General features: G+C 36.8%; 1 protein-coding gene across 2 annotated transcripts in view; it reads left to right on the top strand.

Annotated features, from left to right (window-relative positions):
* LOC113067836 (protein shisa-6-like) overlaps positions 1-20,184 on the top strand; it is an 80,146-nt gene extending 59,962 nt beyond the window's left edge. The window contains exons 6-9 of one of the 2 annotated variants that reach the window (XM_026240315.1): positions 9,132-9,194; positions 11,323-11,343; positions 13,305-13,430; positions 18,865-20,184. In XM_026240315.1, coding sequence (XP_026096100.1) covers positions 9,132-9,194; positions 11,323-11,343; positions 13,305-13,430; positions 18,865-19,490 — 836 coding nt within the window. In that variant the 3' untranslated portion in view covers positions 19,491-20,184. The remainder of the gene's footprint in view (positions 1-9,131; positions 9,195-11,322; positions 11,344-13,304; positions 13,431-18,864) is intronic. The other variant, XM_026240316.1, reaches the window with a different exon arrangement.
* The last annotated feature ends 4,696 nt before the right edge of the window (positions 20,185-24,880 follow it).

The following is a 24,880-nucleotide window of genomic DNA, read 5'->3' as shown; positions in this document are numbered from 1 at the left end:
TTGTCAGAGACTTACTAGCAGGAGTTAACACTGCTAACTTACTTATGTTGCTAGCATGATTTATTAACATGGTATAGCGTTTCTAGGATGTTACTAACCTGATTAAGCACATTGTAAGAATATTTTAGCATGTTACTAGCATAAGTTAACACATTGTTGTGAGTAGCTATATGTTTCAAACTTGATTCGGCACTCTGCTAGCATGTTTTATTTTGTTGATAGCATTATTTAGCATTTTGCTTCCTTGATTTAAGTTTACATAATTTAGCATGTTAACATGATGTAACACTTCACTAGCAAATATCATGGTTTAGCACTTTGTTAGGATATTTAAAAAGGTTGCTAGCATGTTTTAGCATATTACTAGCATGATTTAACATGTTCAGTGTGCCATGTTGCTAGTATCTTTTAGCATGTTGCTAGCATCTGAAAACTCTAGTAATGATGCTGAAAATTCAGCTTTGCATCACAAGAATACATTTTATTTTAAAATATATTACAATAGACAACAGTTATTTTAAATTGTAATCATATTTCACAATTGTACTGTTTTAATATTTTTAATCAAATAAGTGCAGCCTTGATGAACAGAAGAGACTTAAAAACTAAACTTTTGAGCAGTACTGTATTCTAGCATCGTTATGCACAAATATTATTGTTCACAATCAGAGCGAAGTATTCCTGAGAGCCTGACGTTCCTGGCAGGTTTCATGTGATTATCACAGAATAAACAAGAGTCGCATGTAAGCATGCAAATTATGCATTCAAGTCTACTCACTGAAATGTCAGTACGCAGTCAAAGGCAATCCATAATTGCCAAGTCATTTACAGATCTGTGGTGCAATTTTCCAGTTTGCGGCGTCTTCACAAAGCCTGACATTTCTCCCTCATTAGAGCAGTTTATATTTCGTGCCTAGCCTCGTGCCGCAAACACCAGCCTAATTGGGAGGAAACATGCAAAGCAATTAATCAAACAAAATTAGTGCCAATGAGAAATTCATGAAAATAATCCACTTTACGTTTTTTCTATCCTCATGCCGTTACGCACCGTTAACCGAGTGGGAAGCTTGTTGTGGCGGTTTGGAAAGTTTTGATTAAGCCACACAGAATTAAAGTAGTTTATCATTCCCTGCTGCCGGAGAGCTTCATTCACTTGGTTTGCAATCTTTTGACCATTTTTTTTTCCCAGTAGCAGCAGGGTTGAGGGAACAAGATTGAGTTTGTGGCTCTGCGTGCCAAGCGTTTTAAGAGAGACACTCTGGTTGAATGAAAGAGTGAGATCTGATGTGCACTGAAAAAGACATTGGTGTAAAAAGAGTTTTCACTTGGAAATGCCTAGAACATTTTTCAAAGAATTTCAAAGGTGTGGCAAGCAACAAAATACTGAAATATTATTTTCTTGTAAAACATACTCTAATCATCTTTTTGTTTATTATATATATATATATATATATATATATATATATATATATATATATATATATATATATATATATATATATATATATATATATATATATATATTTATTATTATTATTATTATTATTATTATTTTTATTTTTATTTTTTTTTATTTTTTTACTGTGAAGACAACCATGGAAATTACTCGAGTTCACTTTTGAAATGTGAATCACCTGTTGAGATGAACTCATTGTATGTGGCCAAAAATGTGTATTAAAGAAAGGTTTACCCAAAAATTAAAAGTTAGCTGAACGTGTCCTCAGATTTGTAGAAATGTAGCATTACATCAATAGTTCATCTGGGTGTCGTACAAATCTGATGAAGAAACAAACTCATCTACATCTTGCATGACCTGAGATTAAGAACATTTTCAACAAATGTAAATTTTTGGGTGTACCGTTTCTTTAAAATCCCTGTAATATTGACAGTATTTATCAAGTATCCTGTGAAGCATATTTGACTGTTTTGCTTTGTTTTGTACATCATGTGTTGTTTCTCAATCTCAGCTCCTCAAGCTCCTCCAGGACGTCATGTCACGTCGGCTCACGCTGCACCCCGGCGGTCGCACAAATCACTGCGTACAGATAAACACAGTTTTGAATGATGTTACTTCTTTCAAATTGAGGAAGACATCAATTAAATCTGTGCTTATCTCTACAAGCAAGGCAATGAGAGCCGGATCCCAGCTCCAGCACGCCACGACCTGCCAATGACGGATAACACAGCTGAGACAGAGCTTAGTCTCGCTTCACAGCCTGTATCGCCCTCGAATATGAATTATGCTGTTCATAAAATGCATTTCTGTACTTAGCCTTCAAAAGTTTGGGGTCGGTAAGGGTTTTTGTTTAAGGAATTAATACTTTTATTCTGTGAGGATGCATTACATTGACTAAAATTAACAGTAAAGACATTTTATAATGTTATAAAATATTTTTTTGAGCAGCAAAACAGCATATGACAATGATTTCTGAAGATCATGTGATCTGAAAACTGGAGGAATGATGCTGAAAATAAAGTTTGATCACAGGAATAAATTACATTTGAACATTTAACAAGAAATGAACCTCTGTTGAGCAAAAGTGACTTCCTTCAAAAACAAATTTTACTGACCACAATTTTTGAATGGTAGCATGTATTATATATTGTATTGCTGTTCAGAAATATTAATTAGTAAAGTTTAAGTGGTTTTGTGTGATTTTCCATCGTTCTTTCTTTCTTTCTTAAATATATTAGTATCAAAAGCATCTCCTTTATAGAAATAACGAGAAAAAAAAAGAAATTTTTCAGGGTGAAAACAGGAAATTCAGCGAGAATGAATGTAGGACGAGACGTGATTTTATCCGTCAGGAATTGATTGCGTTGTCAAAAGTGGGGATTACATACAGGATTGAGTTTGGCTGTTGGACTGCTTGGTTTGAAAACTATGATCTTGTAAATAAAGGTGGTTTTCGGCACAGTGTTACATGGTGATATAAGATTATCACGTGTATGTTTTTCTCTCTTAAAGCGCATGCTGATGAACTGTGCATGGTGTGACCAGGAATGCACATTAAGAAAGTAAACGGGGTCGATTTTGACTTGAAAGTGTGTTGATTCCTCCATCTGTTACGGACAGAAATTAGAGCTCGTGTGAAAGGCCTGCAGAGCAGTTTGATCCCCGTTGCCAGCTGAGAGCTGTGAAACGGCCCGTTCCCCTTGCAGACCACTCAATGTAGGGCACTAGATTTAGAAAGTGGCCTGGATGTGAGCTCTGCGCTTTAACTCTTGCTCTTAAAGCTGCAGACAGCTGCTGCTCCTGTGTCAACGTGAAGTTAAGAGATCTTTCCTCGTCCTGCTGTGTTTGTGAGATGAATATAAAGTTTGACGTGCCATTCATTTTATGAACGATCTGATTCATGTTTTGTCCTTGGTAGAAGAGCATACTGGGGATTTGCATTGAAGGAGGGACTCAAGCCAAATTTAGAGACAAGAATATGACTGAGACTCATGAACGGAGGGCACTTTTCACTCGAGACCATCTAGAAACCTCTAAGCAACACACTAAAAGCCACTCAGAAGCGCCTGGCAAACACCCAGAACATCTTAGCATCAAGACAGACACATATGCTCAAACATATGGGCAATCCTGTGAAAAACATGTCCATATTTCACTCTAAAATTAAACTGATAAATACATATAGAAAAATAAGTTTTGTGTTAAGAAACTTTAAGTATCATTGCTATAATAGTGTAGTTTTTGTTAATATTTTGAATATATTTTTAGTTTTTTTGTTTTCTGTTTTCATTTTAATTTTAGTGAAGTTTTAGTATTTATAGTTTTGATCAAGTTTTAGTGAAGTTAGTTAGTAGTATTTTATATATTATTTTATTTATATAAAATACAGCTAATGTTTATTTTATTGCAATTAATATTTAAATTGTAAATTTTAGTAATGCTAATTTTGTTTTTACATTTTAGTAATGCTAATAACCCTGAGAGTGATTGTTTTTGTTATTGTAATTGTATTTATCTTGTTGATTTTTTTAATTATTATTATTATTTTGTGTATTTGTTTATGTAAATGATTGTCTTGTTCAGCATAAAATTATATTTGTTTTTTATTTTTTTATTTCATGTTGTTGATTGATTGCTGTCATTTCAATCAGCAAGGATGCATTAAAGCTTTTCATATTCATTCATGTAATTTTTTAAAATGTATTTTCAGTGGTGAAATACTTGGTGGTCCTAAAACATTTTCTTTCTCCTGATGCAAAATATAATTTCTTCTTTCTTGGTTTAGCTGTTAGGGTGAACCGTATTCAGCACAATCGTCCAGTCATCATAACAAATATGTCATATTTTTAATGATAGGTAGCTAATATGAGGTTACCGTTGTTCTGTCACCGTAATCGTGACCGTATGGTGGAGAACTGATTTGATGGAGAAGGTGGCGTTTTGTCAGAGCGTCACTCATACTTTGAGCGGTGTGTTGTATTGAGATGAATAAATTCCCCAGAAGCCCTGCTCATGTTAATCAGGTCAGCAGGAGTGTGTTTCTGAGATCTCTCAGCGTTTGATTAACATCCAGCAGCAGGTTTTTAAGTGTCTGCCGCACACAGGACACTTCAGAAAGGGCTTTGTTCCAGCCTTTGGGAATATTGTCACTGTCTGTTGGATAACTGCCTTTTTCTAGGTCCAGATTCATTTGTGTCCTTGACTGGATTCAGTGAGTTATTCACACAATTCATGTCACATATATTTCATATATGCAGCACCACTGTATGCTTTATTAAAGGAGTAGTTTCAATCCCATATCTTTCAAAACTTGTATTTTCACAAAAGGAGATGCTGTTCTTTTCCAGCTCCATCACATGAGAGAGAAATGTGCTTCTGTTTCTCAGACAAAACAATTAAATGATTTCAGAGAACTTGTATTGTAGCCCACAAGTATTACTGACTACTTTTATGATGCTAAAAATTACAATTTGTTTGAAATTGACTCCTTCAAAGATATAGATGAATTTGTTTTTCATCAGATTTGGAGAAATGTAGCATTATATCGCTCAGCAGTGGATGCTCTGAAGTGAATGGGTGCCGTCAGAATGAGAGTCCAAACAGCTGATAAAAACATCACAATAATCCACAAGTAATCCACAATCCTAGTCTTGTGAAGTGAGAAAACTGCATTTTTTATAGGAAATAAATCCATCATTACGGTAATTTAACTGTAAACCGTTGCTTCTGGTTAAAATACGAGTCCACTATTTGTAATAATGCTTTCTCCAGTGAAAAAGTAATCTTGTCTGAATCAAGAGAGAAGTATGAATAGATCAAGTTTCACTGTTTAAAAGCCAAAACAGACCAAAACAAGTATTATAGAAACAAATATGTCAGTGGATTTGAATGAATTTTTGGATTTGAGGAAAAAATGTACTTTTTCACCAGAGGAAGTGTTATTATGAATTATGGACTCATATTATGAACTGAATTGACAGTTTAAAATGAAAAAAACCCCTCTTGAATATGGATTTGTTTCTTACAAACGCACAGTGTTTCACCTCTCAAAGACGTTAACTGATGGACTGGAGTGGTGTGGATTATTGTGATGTTTTTATCAGCTGTTTGGACTCTCATTCTGACGGCACCCATTCACTGCAGAGGAACTATTGATGAGTGATGTAATTCTACATGTCTCCAAATCTGTTCTGGTGAAGAAACAAACTCCTCTACATCTTGGATGGCCTGAAGGTGAGTGCATTTTCAGCATTTTTTTATTTTGGGGTGAACTATTTCTTTAAGCAGTATTTATCACATTATGCGTTGGCAACTAAAGCATCTGTTAACCCTCTTCTGCAGTCGGGATTCTACTGTAAAAGTTGTGAAATTAAAATGCTAATTCTCATTTCTCAGCATGATTGTATAATGAATTCACACCCCTGTGAATCTGACCTAGCGGCGTGTGTCTCACATAACTGAATTAGAGGGCAGGGGTTGTGACTTCTGTCGGCAAACAGCCTCTGTTTAGGAGAGAAGAGGATGTAGAAATAACTTCCAGCGCTTGAGGGGATCTTTGACATTTCCTTTGACACCAGGCCTGGGAAACTTCATCAAAAAATGTAAATTCAGAGAATGGTTCACTTAAAGGCGTAGTACATGTCATGTACAAGAGCACATTTTGTAATTGATGCCTGGTGAAGGGGAACTTCTCCTTTAAATGCCAAGGTGTTTTTTTAAGTGCTATAACATTGGTCAAGGATGTGTCACCATGCAACAGTTTTTTTTTTTTTTTTCACTAAATGATCAAAAATCCTAAGCCATGATTTGATTATTCAGCATCTAAAAAAAGAACAACAACGACGTATTTATAGACAGGCCTACCATATAGGCCTTTTTAATTATTACTTTTTAATTCATTTACTCATTTATTTTTTGATTGGCAAATTCCCAGGGAAAAACTTCACTCAGATCTGGTAAATTGGCAGACTTTTGGATTCATTAGTGTGATAATACGCAGGAAGTTACTTGGTAATGACTAGAAAATGTTTTTATTAGATTGCCTTTCACAGAAAATCAGCACAGATTGAATATCTGTCTCTCTATCTATACAAACTTTTCTGGTTTAAAAGGACAGTTACATTCATTTATTTTTTATGAATTTCAATTCTGCATTCTGTTTGCTTCCTCAATTTTAATCTAAATCCAATTCAGGAATTGATATAATGGACAAAACATTGAAATTATTATTATTATTTTGTGTTATGTGTTGTGTTATTATGTTTTTGAGAAAAGTCTCTTCTGTTTACCAAGGGTGCATTTATTTGATCATAATAACAGTAACTACAGCAAAAAAATCTAAAATATTAGGATAATTTATAACAGTTGTTTTCGATTTAAATATATTATAAAATGTCATTTATATCTGTGATCAAAGCTGAATTTTCAGCATCATTACTGCAATCTTCAGTGTCACATGATCCTTCAGAAATCACTCTAATATTTGCTGCTCAAGAACCATTTCTGATTATAAGAAATGTTGAAAACAGCTGTTCTGCTTCGTATCAATTCAATGCATCCTTGCAGAATAAAAGTATTAAATGTGTCATTATTTCAAACCTTTGACCGTCAGCGTGTATGCATGCCAGTGTTTTGCAATGAAAATAAGTTTCTAAAGTATAGAATGGCTAAAAGTCAATGTTTTACATTCTACCTTTTTTTGATGATCTGCCTTTCTTCATTGGATTTCAGCTCTGAGTTTTACACTTTTCCTATTCTGTTTGCTTCCTAAAGTGATATTATAGTTAGTGTGTCTCAACATTTACAACTCTTTATTGAAGAATGGTTTGCTATATTGTTACAGAGAAAATCAGTAGGAAAAATACTTGCAAAATCAAGTGGACAGTCCCCGTTGTTCTGTGCTCGATGTGTGTTATCCACAAACCCTTGAAAGGCCTAAAACTGTGAGGGACTGCTGGGGTTTGACAGCATGTGTTGTTGTTCTGTCAACACTGAGCTCAAGTTGTTTGGGATCGCCATTTGAAGCTAATTGATCCCGTCTCTGCATGTACCTGCAATGAAACATGAAACACGCTCCAAGGGTTTTAACAAACGCTGCATTCAGGAAACTGTTTTCAGGCGTCATGCAAAGCAAAAGAGATATTTCTTCTTTCAAACTCTCTCCTCACTGTCAGTCCTGATGAAAACAGGTTTGGTTTGTGTAGCGAGGCTGCAAAGCGCGTGTCCGTGTGAAGCCCGAGGAAAGCTGTTTCTTGTCTGAAAGCACCAAACAAGTTCATTTAGGTTGAGAAGTGCAGACGGGATAATTGGTCCCTTGATCAAAGCTGGCCGGTTGAGTGGGACAGCAGCTAGCGCTCCTGCGGTTTAGCATACAGCATTGCTTTATGTAATTGGACGGTGTTTTTTCTGCACCTAATCATCTGTGCTTGTCTGTTTCACTTTGGCCCTCAAATCCACACAGCAGAAGACAGCCAACAACTCTGTGATGGCTTGAAAGCACCAAACACGACATGTTTTTCTGCTTTGTGTCTCAGGACGTCCAAACCTTTTTTTAGAGCGAAATTGTTGTTTACCAACTTATTTCATGCTAAGATCATTGTAAACAGAAAACGTGTCAGTGTTGATTCGCGACTGCGTTGTAGCCGGTCAAACGCGCTGATGTTAATCACATATTAATACTGGTGTTTGCTAATGAGATAGAATTGTGTAAATGATACTGAAGTATCCCCGTGTCCCATTTAACACAGATTTTATTTGTCTACTGAATGCAAGACGCTATATATAGACACGTCTTTGGAAATTCATAAGCGTAATTCCAAACCTCTGAATGTTAAGACACTGAGTAAATATGAATATCAATTGATTTACAATAACAACACAGCTGTGGCTGATCATTTAGAGAGATTGCTGTGTCAATGACTATTGCTGGGACTTACTTGGGGTTAATGAATTGAACAAAAGATTTCTAAAATATTGAAATTTGTTACTTATCTTGCAGCACAGAAACTTTTGAATAATTAATAAGTCTTTTCTGCTCACCAGGGAAGCATTAATTTGATCACAATTACTAATCACATTTAAATTACGTAATATTGTCAAGAATCTAAAAGAACTGTTTGCAAAATGAATAAACAAAATCACAGCAATAAATTACATTTTACAATATATTCACACAGAAAACTACTTTACTGTTTCTGCTTTATTTTTAATGAAATGAATTCTGCTTTGCTGAGCAGAAAAGACTTATTTTGAAAACTTTTTACGACTTGTATAAGCAACACTCGTTTCTTTTCTCATTTCAGTTTCAGGAGTAAACGCTGATGTCTAGCAGAAATGGAGCAATATTGCTTTTATTCGTTTTTCTTTACTTGTTTAAAGGGCTTAAAGCTGCGGTTATTACAGTCTACTTGTTGATTTGATCTTGTTTTGCTCTCTAAAACTTTTCTGTGCTTGTTCCTGAGTCGTCTCGGGGGGATTTCTGCTCGTCTTCCGGGTGCTGTACAGATGTTTTCTAATGTAAACACAGACACACTGTCTTCCAACAGCATCTGCCGGTCAGAAAAAGAGTCTGGGATGCTGCGTTTTCGTGTAAAAATGGCACCGAATCTGTCACGCTGATTAATTGGTATGGAATACATTAAACCACACCAGTTTTTCCTTGGTTTTCTTTTGACAGATAACCATCCACACGACTACACCAGCCATCTGGATCTCTCCGGGTCACACACACCCAAAATCGGTGAGTTGTTCCATATCTTTGTTTCCTGTAAATCCCGATCACTCATGTCATCTGCAGTATGAAACTGACGCTCAAAAGAGGCTCGGAGTTTAATTGATTTGTGACGACATCTCGATACTATCAGCGTCTTCCACATCCAGATGGTGTGAAGGGTGAAGAGCGTGGTGTTTCATATGAGATTGGAGTAATTAATGGAGCTAGATTTGATCGCCAGGAAAGATTTTCGTAATTAGCCGCATCAGATGAGCGCTGATAATCTCCATTACTCAAGATGCTTAACTCCCCGACAGCCCTCGAGATCAGAGACGCCTTACACCCAAAATTTGATTGGGATGAAAAAAGCAGGGTTTTGACAAAAAAAAAACGGCCTCTTGACAGGAAATTAAAAGCTTAGCCTGTAAATGGAGGATTGTGTAACAAAACAGTATGCTAATCGGATCGGCACAGTTTGCCGACTGTGAAAAGCCACACTTGTATTTATTCTGACTTTATATCGTCTTCCTAAATTTGATTTTGAGTGAAAAAGCTTTTCAGAGCGTAAGCACACATCGGTCACATCTCTCGCGGTGAAAAGGCAATGCTATTAGCTTATGCACTCAATTAAATCAAACTTCTTGTGTGCTAGATATCACTGAAACCAGTTGATATCAGCTCACTCCATTAATATAATGCTTTGTCAGCTCCACCAGAGGTCCCTGGCTAAAACTTTCCAGTGAAAAAAAAAACTTTAATTAAAAGACCTGAGATTTGGAGCCAAATTTGGAGCCAAATTTTTGCATGCTTGTAACTCAAGAAGTATTAAAGATATCTTAATATCTTTCTAGATTTTGGTTCTTAACAAAGATTTCTTATGGGATCTTTCTTTTTAAGGCTCAGCATTGTTCAATCTCAGAGATATGCGGATCACAGTATGGCTCCAGGAGTAAATTGGACACGTTTCCAGTTGTCAAAAAAACCCAAATGTGGTCACTTTGCATACATCTGATAATAAAGGGGACTATGTTAAGAACAAATCATGTTAAAACTAGAATTGTATCTCATTTACTTCTGTCAAAACATCTGAATAGATCTTAACTGTCTGAGAGCCAAAACTGATATTTTTTCAAAGTTGGTATGCCTGTACCACAAGCAGTATTAAAGATATCTTCTTAATAAGCTTTTAGATTTTGGTTAATAACAAACTTTTCTTTTGGTATCTTCATTTTTAAGGTCCTCTAAGGTTTAATCCCATAGATATGGGGATCTCAGTGTATCTCCATGGGCAGATTGTTAAATTTCAAATCAAATGTGGGTCACTTTTAATTTAGCTTATACTTATCGTATTTGACAAAATTGTCATTTTGACCTCTGCCTACAAAATTGTGGATTACACAATGAAAATTAATCTATGACGTTTAATATTTTGGCTTTCACGACTATTCATGTTTGTCATTCTTCAGGAACAAAAAATAAAATAAAATTTGATAGGGATGTTTCCAACCTGTCCTCCAACCAATACGCTCGTATAGGTCGTTTGTCCCCTATCGGCAAAAGGTTGTTTTCATATTAATGTTTTGTACTCTTTTATTTGCACTCTGATTTGCGTTTTGTGTAGCTCAGTTAGTAGATCATTGCGTTATACCTTGATATGTAATGATACTATCATGGGTTCGATCCCAGAGAACTGATGTGCACGAAAATTTATATGCTCAATAAATCATAATTAAGCATGATTTCTGTGAGGATTAGGGTTAGGGGGTGGGGTTAGGTGTGGTCATTCGAACGAATAAGCTACCTAGTAAAATATGTAGGAAATACAGTGAGATCGGTGTTAAAAGTCCACACATTGCATTTAAATAAACGTGCGTTTTGATTGGTAATGACGTGTTACGTCATTTCATGACGACAGACGCATCGCGATACTGTCATTATTTCTACGCCCGCTAGAGGCCGCTTAACTTTAAAACGTAAATATAGGTTGTAATAAGGTGCTTGCACAAACGAGCTATATGGTTGTTTTTTGTTGGAGGACAGGCTCGATGTTTCTGAATTTGATTGAAGCAGAATGATCCTGCAATATGTGACACCGTGAATCAAAAGCATGCAAAAGAAAGTTACTGATTTTGTTTTTCTTACTTGGGTTTGTTAGGACACCGAATAGAGTATTACGGTAAGCAGTACACATGTTGTACATGTGTATGATTTCTCAATTCTTTGATGTCTGTGAATGTAGGGTGCACTCTCTCTCTGTGTTGGTCTGTGTTTGTGTGCAGTCACTCTGTGCTTATCTCTATACATTTACACTCTCTGTGTTGGTCTCTATAATGCAAAAATATATTTTCTAACTCAGTATTTTGTCTTGTTTTTCAGTACAAATATACTTTAAATCTAGATACGTCTACTTAAGATGTGTAATTACTTATCTTGTTTTCTGAAAAATGCAGAACAAAATGTTATAATTTTGATTGTGGACAATTAAAATGTCTCCACAGTCTGCTTTTGAAGAAATGTCATAGTATCGTGCTACAGCTGCAGTTCTGGCGCCATCTCAATACACTGTACAATGCCATATGCATTCACATCAGTGTTAACTTAGCGGTAAAGTTATGCACATGGAGCAATCACAAAACTACATTATATGCATCTGCTTTAAAGCCGGTTAAGCATTTCTTTCACGTTCTTTTCTGATGTGCGCTTTTTCTGAGAACGTACACGCACACTAAAACAGCACCTGATTCCTTGACTAAGCTGTCTTTCTTGTCGGATTGATTTTGAATATAATAATGTTAAAAACACAAAAGTTTTAGATATAAACACAGTTGGTCATGTCTAACCTGAAAGTAAACAGTTGAGAGAGAAACGGATGCGTGGAGCTCTTAAAGTGACAGAACTAAACATGCTACCGTTTGTCATTAAAGGGATAACTTATCCACAAATTAAATTCAGGTCATTATTTGCCCACTCACATGTTGTCCCAAACCTGTATTAAATTATTTCACAAAAGAAGATATTTTAAAGAATGTGGGTAACCGAACAGTCTTATTTTCTAATAACAAAAAAAAATTATTACAATTAAAAAAAAATTATTTAATATTTTGATGAGGTGTAGGAGGTCTTATGTTTTCCCTTATGTTTTTAGCAAATAAAGAAAAACCTTAATTTAAAAAGCATTTTTGTGCTGGTTTGTATTTTCTGTGCTCTGTATGGAACATCAGTGCGTGTTTAAGTCTTACCTGTGTTTGTTTTCAGACATGATTAAACATTAAACAAAGTATTCAACACACGTTTAATATTTGTGCTACAACTGTTTGGCCTGTGCCTGTACATTTGTACACTTTCAACCTTCGCTGAGCAAAAAAAAAAACAACAAAAAAAAAAAAACAGTTAACACAGCCCTGCCCCAAATGGAAGACATTTATTCTTGATTTAAACATGAAGTCATTTAATTTTGATAGTCTGATATGAATTTAGCTTCGCCCAAAAATGAACATTTGCTGAAAATGTGCTCACCTTCAGGCCATCCAAGACATAAATCAGTTTGTTCTTCCTCAGATTTGTAGAAATGAGAAATGCCATTCTGACGGCACCCATTCACTGTAAAGGATCCATTGCTGAGCAAGTGATGTAATGATACATTTCTCCAAATCTGATGAATCTTGGAGGACCTAAGGGTGAAGACATTTTCAGCAAATCAACTTATGGGGGTGAACTACTCCTACAGGACAGTTTTTTACTAGTAAACAAAACAAAAACTCTGTGGAAGAAAATAATTTTTTGCAGTGTATATGTGGTCTGGTATATTTGTGCCTATGAAATGTCATATATACAAGTCTAGAAACACAAGCCTTTGAAAATAGCCTGCAAATCCCAGGCCTGGCAGTTCATAGTCCCATGAGCACCCAGTTAAAATGAGGGACGACATTCCCAACAAGTGTTTTATTGGCTGAGCAGCTGCCTGGACCAACACTCACCCTCATTAAACAAGTCCAGCACACACACTTCCAGACAGATGCCATGGAGGCCTGCATACACTGAGCTGGAACTGCTTTCTCTTATATGGGATGTGTTTCATCTCTCTCTCTCTCTCTCTCTCTCTCTCTCTGCCTCTTTTTTTTCATTTCTGCCCTGCAGAGAAGCCGAGAATGAACAACATCCTGACATCCCAGACAGAGCCGTACGACCTGTCATTCTCCAGGTCCTTCCAGAACCTCACGCACCTCCCACCGTCCTACGAGATGGCCATGAAAGCAGACTTGGGTGCATACTCCTCACTTCGTTATTATCCACCCTATATAAGAGACAGAGAGATTCATTTTCATACATTCATACATTCATGTGCAGAATTCACATGATAAATTATACAAGAATTGCATTAGATGGATTTGCAACAGTGAGGCTGCAATCATTTGATCAAAAATACAGTGAACTTGAACTAAAGTGATAGTAAAGACAAGTATAATCATACAGAAAATTCAGCTTTGATCGTTAAAATATAGTCACATTTCACAATATTACTGTTTTTACTGTATGTCTTATCAAATAAATGCAGCCTCAATAAGCTGAAGAGACTTGCAAAATATATGAAAAAAAAAATACAAGGAGTTTATTTGTTTATTTGTCTGTAACCCAACTGCAATGTTTCATTGAGATGCATAATGAAAAAACATGAGTTTTGAAAATTGGTAAAAACTGACTTATCTGTTTTTTCAAACTCTGCAAACTGACCCCTAGTAGGTTTGTGTCTCAAATGAGAAAGTTTGTATGATCTGCTGTGACTTCAGTGTCCTTGCACAGGACGCTCGCCTCCACAGGGACTGTGACTATTATACATGCACTGCGGATAAAAGCACCTGCTAAATAGAAAAATTACCAGCTGACTGGCTTTCATTAAATACAATAGGGCAGGATAAATTAAACACGAAAGTATTGACATGCTGCGTTAACATAGAGCTGAGCCGGATGAAGAAAATGACAAGATTGAAAACCAAGAGAAATCAATAATGAAGCTTCAAAAGGACACTGATCTCAACAACAAACTAACCACAAATGACAGAGAATAAAAACCACAAAAAGAGACATGTTGGAGCATTAATGTGGATTTTCTGTACTGCGGGATGTTAAAACAATGGTGCTTGTGGTGTCTTAAATCACAAGGGCTGTTTGTAGTGCTGTTTGAGTAATTTAGGGCTTCACCTGCTGTGAGTCGACCAGAGGCAGACCTGAGAGTAATGAACCGTAATGGAGAACAATTAGTTTTAATAAGGAGAAGAAAGATAACATGTTATTTTAAAGGATTAACCCTTGAAATACTAGCTACTGTTACATATTTGATACACACATTTCTAAATGATCAAAACTAGTTAAAACCTGTTAAACTCACAATCTTCTGTACTCTTATTGATAGCCTCACTTATAACTTACAGTACTACTTATACTAATATTTCAATATTAATACTTGTTGGACTGTATCGGCTAAAGTTTACTTGATTATCCAGACATAATTTTAAAGAAAAATCATGTTATAATGCATCAAATCTGATTATCCGGCTTTTGAGGAGCGCTAGTTTCCAGACGCTTCACGTTCACTGTTCCTCATGGAGAAAAGATCTCCACAAGCCTCCAAAACATCTCACATCTCGTCTTTTGAAGATTTATTATCTCTCAAACATCATGGCATTAAACCACAGAGTATTGATCATCAAACTAAGCATTTAAATTGGTCACTTTCTGTGGCTCATAATGCAGCTGACCTGAGAGTTTAGCACTCTTGCTCCTCGTGTGATGGGACGTCCAGCACACTTCATCCTGTAAGGCCAGTAGCTCATAGTCTGTGGCATAAGATTGCATTACTGTACACTGATCTAAAGCAGATAATTGAGCTCTGGGGTCCGGCGTGACTGTCCGCCTGACCTTTTCACGTCTAATGTCATGGCCTCACATCGGCACGCTCGGTCTTTGAGCGTGTTGGGCCGCCTGCGCTGTCAGTGATGGTAATTCTGAACTCCAGCAGCTGGCCAGCTATCAGAACCTGTCTTCATTAACTCCAAGATAAACAGTCGAGCAGCGAATCGATAGCTGTTCACAAACACATTCATCTGCAGCTGCAGTCTCTGTCCACTGCTGCTCAGAAAGAAAAGGGAAGCTACTTATATAATATATAGTATTATACCAAAAAGAATTTCATAATAATAATTCATTTTGTTTAATGTTTTATTTAGAAATACATATATAAATCAAATTATTATTTACTTTTAATTTTTATTATTATTCCTCAATAACCATTTTTTATTTTACAAAATATCACAGTAGTTTAATTAAACAAGCACAGCTTTAATCACACTTTAAATCAAAGTTTGTTGGTTTTGTGTTAGGAAATGTCATAATGGTTTGTGTGTGTACTGATTTGAACTGAAATGAAGTATAAAGCACATCACATGCAGTCCGGCAATCATCCCAAACACCTACTGCTTCATGAGTAAGTAAAGTAAAAAAACAAACAAAAACATTGCAGCATCTCCAGAGAAATGCCCTATTCTTGAGTTGATCTGCTCCTCGATACACTCAACACGTCCCACACACACTCAGATCCAGAGGGACTCATCATAGCTGCATCAACTCCGACTCTGAGTTTCCTGTGCCATTGTTGAGAAAAACAAGGAAAAGATAAACAGCGCAATAAAAACTGAGAAAGTGAGGAAACAGACATAAAAACACAGTTTAGTGCTGTATTTTACATCAGCAAAAGCGTTTCTGGACCTGGAGCTTTCACATCAGTCTTACTTTTTTTCTCCAAGTCATAAAATTCAAACTTAGGACAGAGTTTTGTTCTTATCAGTCAGAGTTTGTTCTGAGTTTGTTTTCTTTTGTGACTGATACGGTTTTTTTAGTATCCTTAATTAAATTACATATGTGTGTATATATATATATATAAATCGGACGCGTCCGACAGAAACGATTCTCGGTTGAGTCTACTGGTGATCCGAAAACCGAAGCAACCGCTTCTTGACTTGAGAACAAGAATCAGCTCATCGGTTCTCAAATTGGACACATCCGACAGAAATAATTCTAGGTTCAGTGTACTGGTGATCCCAAAAACCGAAGCAACCGGTTCTTGACTCGAGAACGAGAACTGCTCCAGCAGTTGGCGTGTTCGTTCATTATCTGGCTCGGCTCGGTGTTCATCTTCAGTTCGGTCTTCACAGCAGTTCAGTCAGTGTAGCCTACTGTTTGAGTAAATGAATTACTCCGGGATATTGATTTATTCTGACTCAGAGGGAGTGTCAGTCACGTTAAAAAAGTTAACAGTTTAAGTAATTTGTGGATTTATGCTTATTGGAGACGTGAACCGTTAAAAACGATTCAGTTCGATTTGGTGAACTGGTTCAACCGGTTCACTAAGAAGAACCGGTTAAATTGAACGATTCGTTCACGAATCGGCCATCACTACTATGATGTTCTTCCGCAAGACGCAAGCAGTTCTGTTTATTAACCGCTAGAGCGTCAAAATTTATCGAATGCAGCTTTAACTTCAATTAACTAATCACATAACTAATGAGTTAACCAGTTCAAATAACATAGATGTTTTTTTGTTTTTTTTTATAGTTTGCGTTTAAGTAGTTTGCCCTTGGAAACAAAATAAATGTTCATTTTAGTTAAGTTTCAGTTTACTTCAAGTAATGTGAATGTTCTTCAATATATATCTTTTGATTGTTTTTGTTGTGTTTTATTATTTTGAATACATTAGTAAATTTGTTCACTCTTTTTCAGTTCAGTATTAGTGTAAGGGAAACAGGTCAATTTAGCTCAAAGGGAATCATTTAAGATCTTAAAGGGAATTTGAACAGAATCACTGTTTCACGGCTGTTCATGGAGACGCGCCTGCGGTTCAGTGAACGAGCCGTTTAACATCAAATCTGCGCTGGATATTAATATCCAAACTATAGTGAAAACACTATCAATTAGCACAGTAACAAGATCGGCAGTTTAAGACATTAACTTGTAAGCACAAAACACAAGATACTTCTCTTTTCAATATGAATAAGGCTTTATTAGATAAATCTAAGACATATAAACTAATCTAACACATAAAACCACGCACACACACATTCACACAAGTTGCAGGAAGATCGAAAGTTAGGGAAAGATGAGTTTAAGAGAATGGAAATATGGAATCCCAAGTTTACAGCAATACCTTAAATTGCATAGACACGAACAACCATCAATCACGTAATTAGCGCTCGCACTGAGTTCCTCAATGGGGTTAAAATTATATTAGATACACCAGCACAACATATATCTGGGAATACGTTGCCTTCGTTTGCTGTGAAAGGGACTCCAGTTGAAAGGGGTATCCCGGTGTCGCTGATTGGCTGGAAGTTCAGTAGTGGCTGAAGTGACGTCTTGGGGAGCCCGTGCTTGGGCGTTGGCTGAAGCCGGAGTTGTGTGGCTGGTTGGAGTTCAAACGCGCAGACGAGGTCGACGTTACAAAACTTAACTCCGAACACGAAACTCTCAAACGGAAAAGAAAAGAAATAAAGTTTGACGAGACTAGGTTGTGTTCCTTCTCATCGTGGCATAGTAGCAGCAGGCAGGCACGCTGGAACCGCGCTCAAAGAACAATGATGACTAACCGCATGGCTAGATGCTACAAGCTAAAGCTAGGTAGCAAAGCTACAAGCTAAAAGCTAAGAGCAGGCATGACTAATAGCATGACTGATAGCACGAGCAAGGATGGAACTAAAAGCAGACTAAAAGCAAAATTACATCGTGTCCAAAGTATTTAAACTTCCTTGTTGGCCACCCCTCAAATGTTGCCTTGACCAATCAGATATGGTCTTGGGTCTGGGGTCATAAATCATTTGTTTATCTTACCAAGCATGTGGTTCTTGCCTCGCAGGATCTAATTTTGGACATGATTCCTATAACACAATTATGATATATTTTACAAATAAATGATTGTCAGGACAATATCAAGCAAGAAAATTTGATTATGTCAATACTAGACATGACTATGTATCCTATAGTTATCAAAAGACATACACAATAAGTGATTATACATGATAGTCAAATGTGTGGGTTACACATAAATGAATATGGAGTTAAGCAATGGAACGATTCATTTATAAGTCTTTTTGAGTTCATTATGGTCCATATATAAGGTATAAAAAGCAGTTTCTTTGCCATTCTCTGGCAAAGGACTTTTCTGTGAAGACAAAGGTTTAAAGCCCTTCCCCCTTAGGAATTTCAGTCTGGTTTCACTGGCTGGGGGGGGAAGTCAATGCAAGTATTTAACTTGATCTCCTGGGTTTACATGTGATGTCCAGCGTTGCATTCCAATCACAAACAATACATTTGACAATCTCTTCTTCGAATTAAAATTGTTAATAATTGTTCTATTGGTGTTAATGTTGAAAGCTGTTGTGTGAACAAGTTGGTTGGTTGGTTATCTTGCTTGGTTCTTGTGGCACTAGAACTGATTTATGACTTCCTGAGAAGTTCGGCTCTCGTTTCAATGCACACAGCTCTGATAGACTCTTTGATTTGTCTGGTTTGACTCATTTCTGCTACATTAGTTTAAACATACTTCAGATTTGTCTAAACTAAAAAGAGACAAGTAAAAAATAAGATGCGTAAATGTTTTTTCCATCGTTTTATTTTACCGTTAACAGCCCTGCTCTGCTCTCTTCCTCAGGTGACAAGGATGACGAGTATTACATCCGCAAGCACCATTTGCCTGATCCGACGCATCGCGGAGGCAACCTGCAGACGCACATGATCAAGTTGAACGTGGATCCACCGGCGCAGTGCCAGAAGCCAAAACGCGTGCAGCGTGCCATGTCCCAAGACCACGTGCTCTCACCCGCCCACTCCAAACCACATCGGGACTATGGCCTGTCATCATATAGCGGCGGTACCGGCGGTCTGTCCCCGTACCACGGGCGTATCCTCTCGGAGGAGCAGCTGCTGTCGGCCGAGCGACTGCACTCCCAGGACCCGCTGCTCTCGCCAGATAAGATGCTCTCCCTGCGGCGCTCCAATTTCCGTGAGAAGGCCATGTCACGGGCGCTATCGCACACGGACATGTTCGTGCCGACCACACCGGTCATGGACCGGCACTACAAAATGATGAAGATGCATTCGCACCCCAGCAGCAGCAATGAGTCCTACAACACACTGACTGTTGAAAGCGCGCAGGTGGGCAACAAAAGGCAGGCGTTCGCCAACCGCCGCATGCACACAGTGGACCACCTGCAGTATATCCCTGGACATCACCATCATCAGTACAGAACCGCCAGTAAGACTGAAGTAACTGTCTGAGAGGGCGAGAGGCGGGAGAGCGAATGATGTCAACAAACAATCCAGCTGGAGGAATCCGCGGCGGCCCACTTCAACAGGTTTCTTTTTTTAAGCGTCCCACCTTGACCCGTTCCCGCTTCCAGCGCAAGCTTTCCACTCCATCAGTTCCGGGTCGGCTTGGGAAGGATCTAGACTTTCGTCTCGCACATAGAGCAAACGCAAGGGCTTCGCGCATGGACGCCATACTAGAAACCTGAAACTATTTTTCCAGAACTGCTGTGAAACCTGCACTGACTTTATACATGCAGTAAATCAGAACCTATATAGATTTATGATTTCTAACTTGAGTCCTAAACAATAGTGATAGCGGTTGAATATAAACTGTTGTAAGCACTTTAGAGAGTGCCTCTTTTCAAAACACGTCCCGTTTCGATAACGAAGTGGGGAAAGGGTTTAAAAGCACAATAAATGAAAAACGTTGTTTTACTTTCATTTGTCACATTCCCAGCTAACAGGGATCGTTTTTAGAACTTTAGCGAACATTCTGGGAAAGTTATGAACAAACGTTCTATCAGAAACGTTAATAGAACATTTGTTTAAAGTTATCTGGTGTTTACAAAATGTTCTCAAAACATTAGCACTAAAACATTATTTATACACTGTTTATGGAAGATATGTTCCTGAAACATTTTGGCTAGATTATCTGTTTTATTATTTTTTTATTATAATTTTTTTTATGTCATTCTCATAATGTTGGCAACATTAAAAAAAAAAAAATTATGTTTCCCCAGTTTTCTTCAAATTAAGCTCTATTAACCTAATTTTGTTGTTCTTCTTCCAGTAACCTTTATAGAATGTTCATTAAAGTAATCTGGATTTTTGTCTGATCTTTGCATAATGTTTTTTAAATGTTACTTTTGAATAGCAAATTGAAAGAAAATTAAATGTTCCCTTAATGTTTTTCAAGTTAAGTCTTTAACTCATTCCCCGCCATTGACGAGTTATCTCGTCATTCAGATGACAACGCTACCCCCGCCAAAGACGAATTTTTACGGCTTTTTGTGTTTTCACTGTTATACACTCGGGGGCACTATTACACATCTTCTGAACGAGTACAAAACCTCCCGAACAAAAACACACGAGAAACAAACAATCTCTTATGTAAAGAGATGCACAGTTTTTGATAAAAATGCAAATTTCTCTCCTTTTTGCGCAGAATTATGATTTTTTTATGAAACCTACCTATATTCAAGTGTTGATAAAAAAGAATGCTTTAAGCTAGAATAAAAACAGATTTTTTTTTTTAAATAGAGGCTCTGATCTTTATTTTGTTGTATTGCATATTTAAATATTCATACAGCAAAATATACTGGAGGCCATCAAATGTTTGTCAAAATTATAAAAATCGCTGGAGGTGCCTGGGTAATTTTTATAAAATGCTAGCGGGGAAAGAGTTAATGTTCTCAAAATGTATTATAAAAGTGTATTTTTTTCCCCCTAAACCCATCTAAAGGTTTTTTTTTTTAATGGAACTTTAGAATGTCCGCAAATATTCAGAAGTAACATTCCCATAATGTCTCTGCAAAATAATAAATTGTGATGTTTTAGTTTGATGTTCATCTAATATCTTTTAAATGTTACTATTTACTCAAAAGTAATGTTCCCATAATGTTTGCAAAATTATAAAATAGAATGTTCCTGAAACGTTTGCATAACCAAGAAACAAAGATTAAAAAATAGGTAAATACTCTCGACATTTAGAGAATGTTCAGAAATAAAATTTGTAAAACTTAATAGCAATGTTAGCAAAACATTCCTAGAACGTATCTTTGTTAGCTGGGTTATCTCTGTTTGGTTTCGGAGTTTCTACTACGATACGCCGGTCACTGAGTTTTTAGTGCACCTGTGACAGTGTTTCATTCTGCGTAGGTGATTTGTAAATACGCTCGGTTAGCTGCAGTTAAACAGTGAGTTAGCTTTGTGGGTTTTGGGTTGCTTTTTGCATTTTCATTGGTTCCGTTCAGACATTTTCTAGCATAATCAACCCACCCAAAGTATATCTGACGACACAAATGTGTACAGTAATGTGTGTGTGTGTGTGTTTTCTAATCTGTACTTGTAGACTTATGGTGAATAAATTTGGTTGATTCAGCCATTCATTCGCATTGTCTGCTAGTTTTGAATAGGAATCATATTTCCATTTTTTGATTGTCCAACACAACATCTCTGACACATTGAACAAACAGACAAAAGCAATCGAAAGCAATTATGGTAAGAAAATGAGTGGTGGATGATTAACGATAATGGAAGATATGCATTTCATAAGCTATTATACCAAATCAAATGGAGTTTACTCTTGAGAAGGGTGTTCATTAATAGCATTCTCTCTATAATTCTTATTATGAGTCCATCAAGGAATTCCCATGATGCTTTGCCACAGCGATGATGGTCTGCGATTGTGTGAAACAACAAGGACACTACAGGGAATTTGTGCTGTTTTCAATCTGTTGGTTCTTAAAGGGGGGGTGAAATGCTATTTCTTGCATACTGAGTTTTTTACACTGTTAAAGAGTTGGATTCCCATGCTAAACATGGACAAAGTTTCAAAAATTAAGTTGTACGTTTGAAGGAGTATTTTTGTTCCCAAAATACTCCTTCCGGTTTGTCACAAGTTTCAGAAAGTTTTTTTCGAGTATGGCTCTGTGTGACGTTAGATGGATCGGAAGAGCGCGCGCTCCCCGTATAGCAGAGCACTGAGAGCACAGACATTCACTGATCAGAGCAAGAGCGTCGCGAAAAGTCACAAAAGAAGTGTGTTTTTGGTTGCCAGGGCAAGACAACCCTGCACAGATTACCAAAAAAAAACAGCATTAAGGGACCAGTGGATGGAGTTTATTTTTACAGAGCATCAACGGAGTTGTGCAAGTGTTTGTGTTTGTTCCCTGCATTTCGAAGATGCTAGTTTTACAAACAAGGCCCAGTTTGACGACGGATTTGCACATCGTTTATTTCTTAAGGATGATGCAATCCCAATGAAAAAGGGTCACGATCGTGTGTTGGAACCGCAGGCGGTGAGTAAAACTGCTTCAAATATCTCTGCCTCCTTGTTAGTGCGTCCGCCTCCCATCGGAGACCCGGGTTCGAGCCCCGCTCGGAGCGAGTCGTTGCTGCTGCTGCTCTCGTTCAGTTTCAGCCTCAGGATCTGATTCTGGATCATAAATAAACGGCTGAATCTGACTGTTAGCCATGGTTTGTTTTGGATGATGGTTTTTTCCTCACGATAATGTCACAGCTTCCAAACGCTCTCAACGCAAAAGCCTACTCGCGCTCGTGATTCTTTAGCTCCGCCCACACGTCACGCCTCCAGGCGCTCGTGTTTTTCCAGGAAAAATCGGTACAGACTATCTTTCTCTTATGAATATAATAAAACTAAAGACTTTTTGGAGTTATGAAGGAGGCAGTACTACTCTATAGGTACTCAAGATTAACAGGATATTGAGTGAAAAATATCCCCCCCCCCCCTTAAGAAATAAGGTTTTAAAGAAATGTATGATTTGGTGAAGGTTATTTATTTATTTATTTAAAAACCTTAATAATTGGATTAATTTGATTGGTTGTTATAAAGCTTACAAGGTCTCTCGGCAGCATTTTCTAGAATAAGGTAACACTTTATTTTGATAGTCCGCTTTAGTCATTCTACTAATTATAAGTAACTTTACAACTACATGTCAACTAATTCTTATTAATTTGACACTACATGTCTACTAACTCTCAGAGTTGACTGTCAGGTTAGCTTTAGGGTTATTAGAATAAGCTGCAAAGTCTTTTATACTGAAGTCAGTATGTTGCATGTTGTGGACCAATCAACATAAAGTGTTACCTAAAATAATATTACCAAAAAAAAAAAATTATAAAACATAACAATATTTATTTAAAATATTTAAACCACAGAAAACCATTTCTTAACTTTCTTAAATCTTTAATTTGTTTTAAAAGCAATTTTATTATTTTGTTCCATTACAATGTGCACTTTTAAGCTGTTAAGAAAATTGCTGTAACATCACACAGAAAAGCTAGGTAAGTGAATTTATTGTGCTAATCTCATATAACAAAATGTGGATGCTTTGAAATGGAGTGTATTTTATATCCAATAAGAATTACATCATTAATCAATTTCTTGCTTTTCTTCTATTCCAGGCAGCATCTACATTTTTCCATGTGCTTTTACAAAAAAAACTGTCAGTGACATCACTACGTGTATTTTTATTTTTATTTTCTGTCCTTGTAGTTGATGTTTTTCTGTGTTTGGGTTTTATTTATGACCCTGCTATGTTTCAGCGTAACTGTTCTACTGGTGTATGATACACTCTGACAGCTTCAGCAGCAGGATTCATATGGGACATTTTTTAAAGATTCCCAGCTGCTGGAAAGATCCTCCTTTAATTGGCTGTTAACTTGAAAGACTGCGGCTGTCGCTCCTTTTCTATTAGAAACAGTAAATTGTGCCATCCAGCTGTTTGAGGCCTGATTTGTCTACCAACAGGCACCGACTTTTTTGTGATTTCGATCTGTAGTTTTGACTGTCCACACTGTCATTACGTGATGAAATCAGACTATATTCATTATGGTCAATATCCGGATATCAACACTAGTTGCTGTAATATTGACTCACCTGTCAGACTCATGATAGAGTAGCTGTCAGAGTGGAAAGAGAAAATTGAAAACTGGAAATTTTGCCTCCGGTCATGTCATCATATCATCCCACCATGTCTGACAGAATAAACACAACTACTGAGTACTGAGTATTTACAGACCTTCATTATTCCCTGCCAACCTGAAGGGATGTTTTAATAAAAATGCATTTTTTGTCCCTACAACATCTGCATTATCAATGACGAGAAAATAGACAGTCTCAGTAAAACTCCACCTATATTTGTAATAATTAATATTTGTCTTCTGCTCACCAAGGCCTCATTTATTTGATCAAAAATGCAGTAAAAACAGTAAAATTTTGAAACATTATTAGTATTTAAAATAACTGTTTTCTATTTCTAGTTTAAAATGTAATTTATCACAGCTGAATTTTCAGCATCATTATGCTCATCATTCAGCCTGGTTTTGTAGAAAGTGCAGACGCAGTAGGTAGTGGGTAGGGTTGTCGATTTCCACAAATAGTTTCGTATGATACTCGAAGGAAAGGCTCCTTTGCTCCAGCAGGAGGAGGAAGACAGCAGGATCATCCATAACAAAAAAAAAAAAATGAAAAAACTAAATGCAGGGAAACACACCACTTTACTTTTTCACGGTCCAGTCTTCTGTCATGGTTTGGTGCGGACGAGAAGCACGCAAATGAGAAAGATGATGTTACACAGTCTTTAATAATCCATTTAGTGGTAATCCATAGGGAGAAG

Source organism: Carassius auratus, linkage group LG28B (assembly GCF_003368295.1).
Source record: "Carassius auratus strain Wakin linkage group LG28B, ASM336829v1, whole genome shotgun sequence".
In the NCBI taxonomy this organism is placed as follows: Eukaryota; Metazoa; Chordata; class Actinopteri; order Cypriniformes; family Cyprinidae; genus Carassius; species Carassius auratus.
This window is presented reverse-complemented; position numbering and strand designations above follow the sequence as displayed.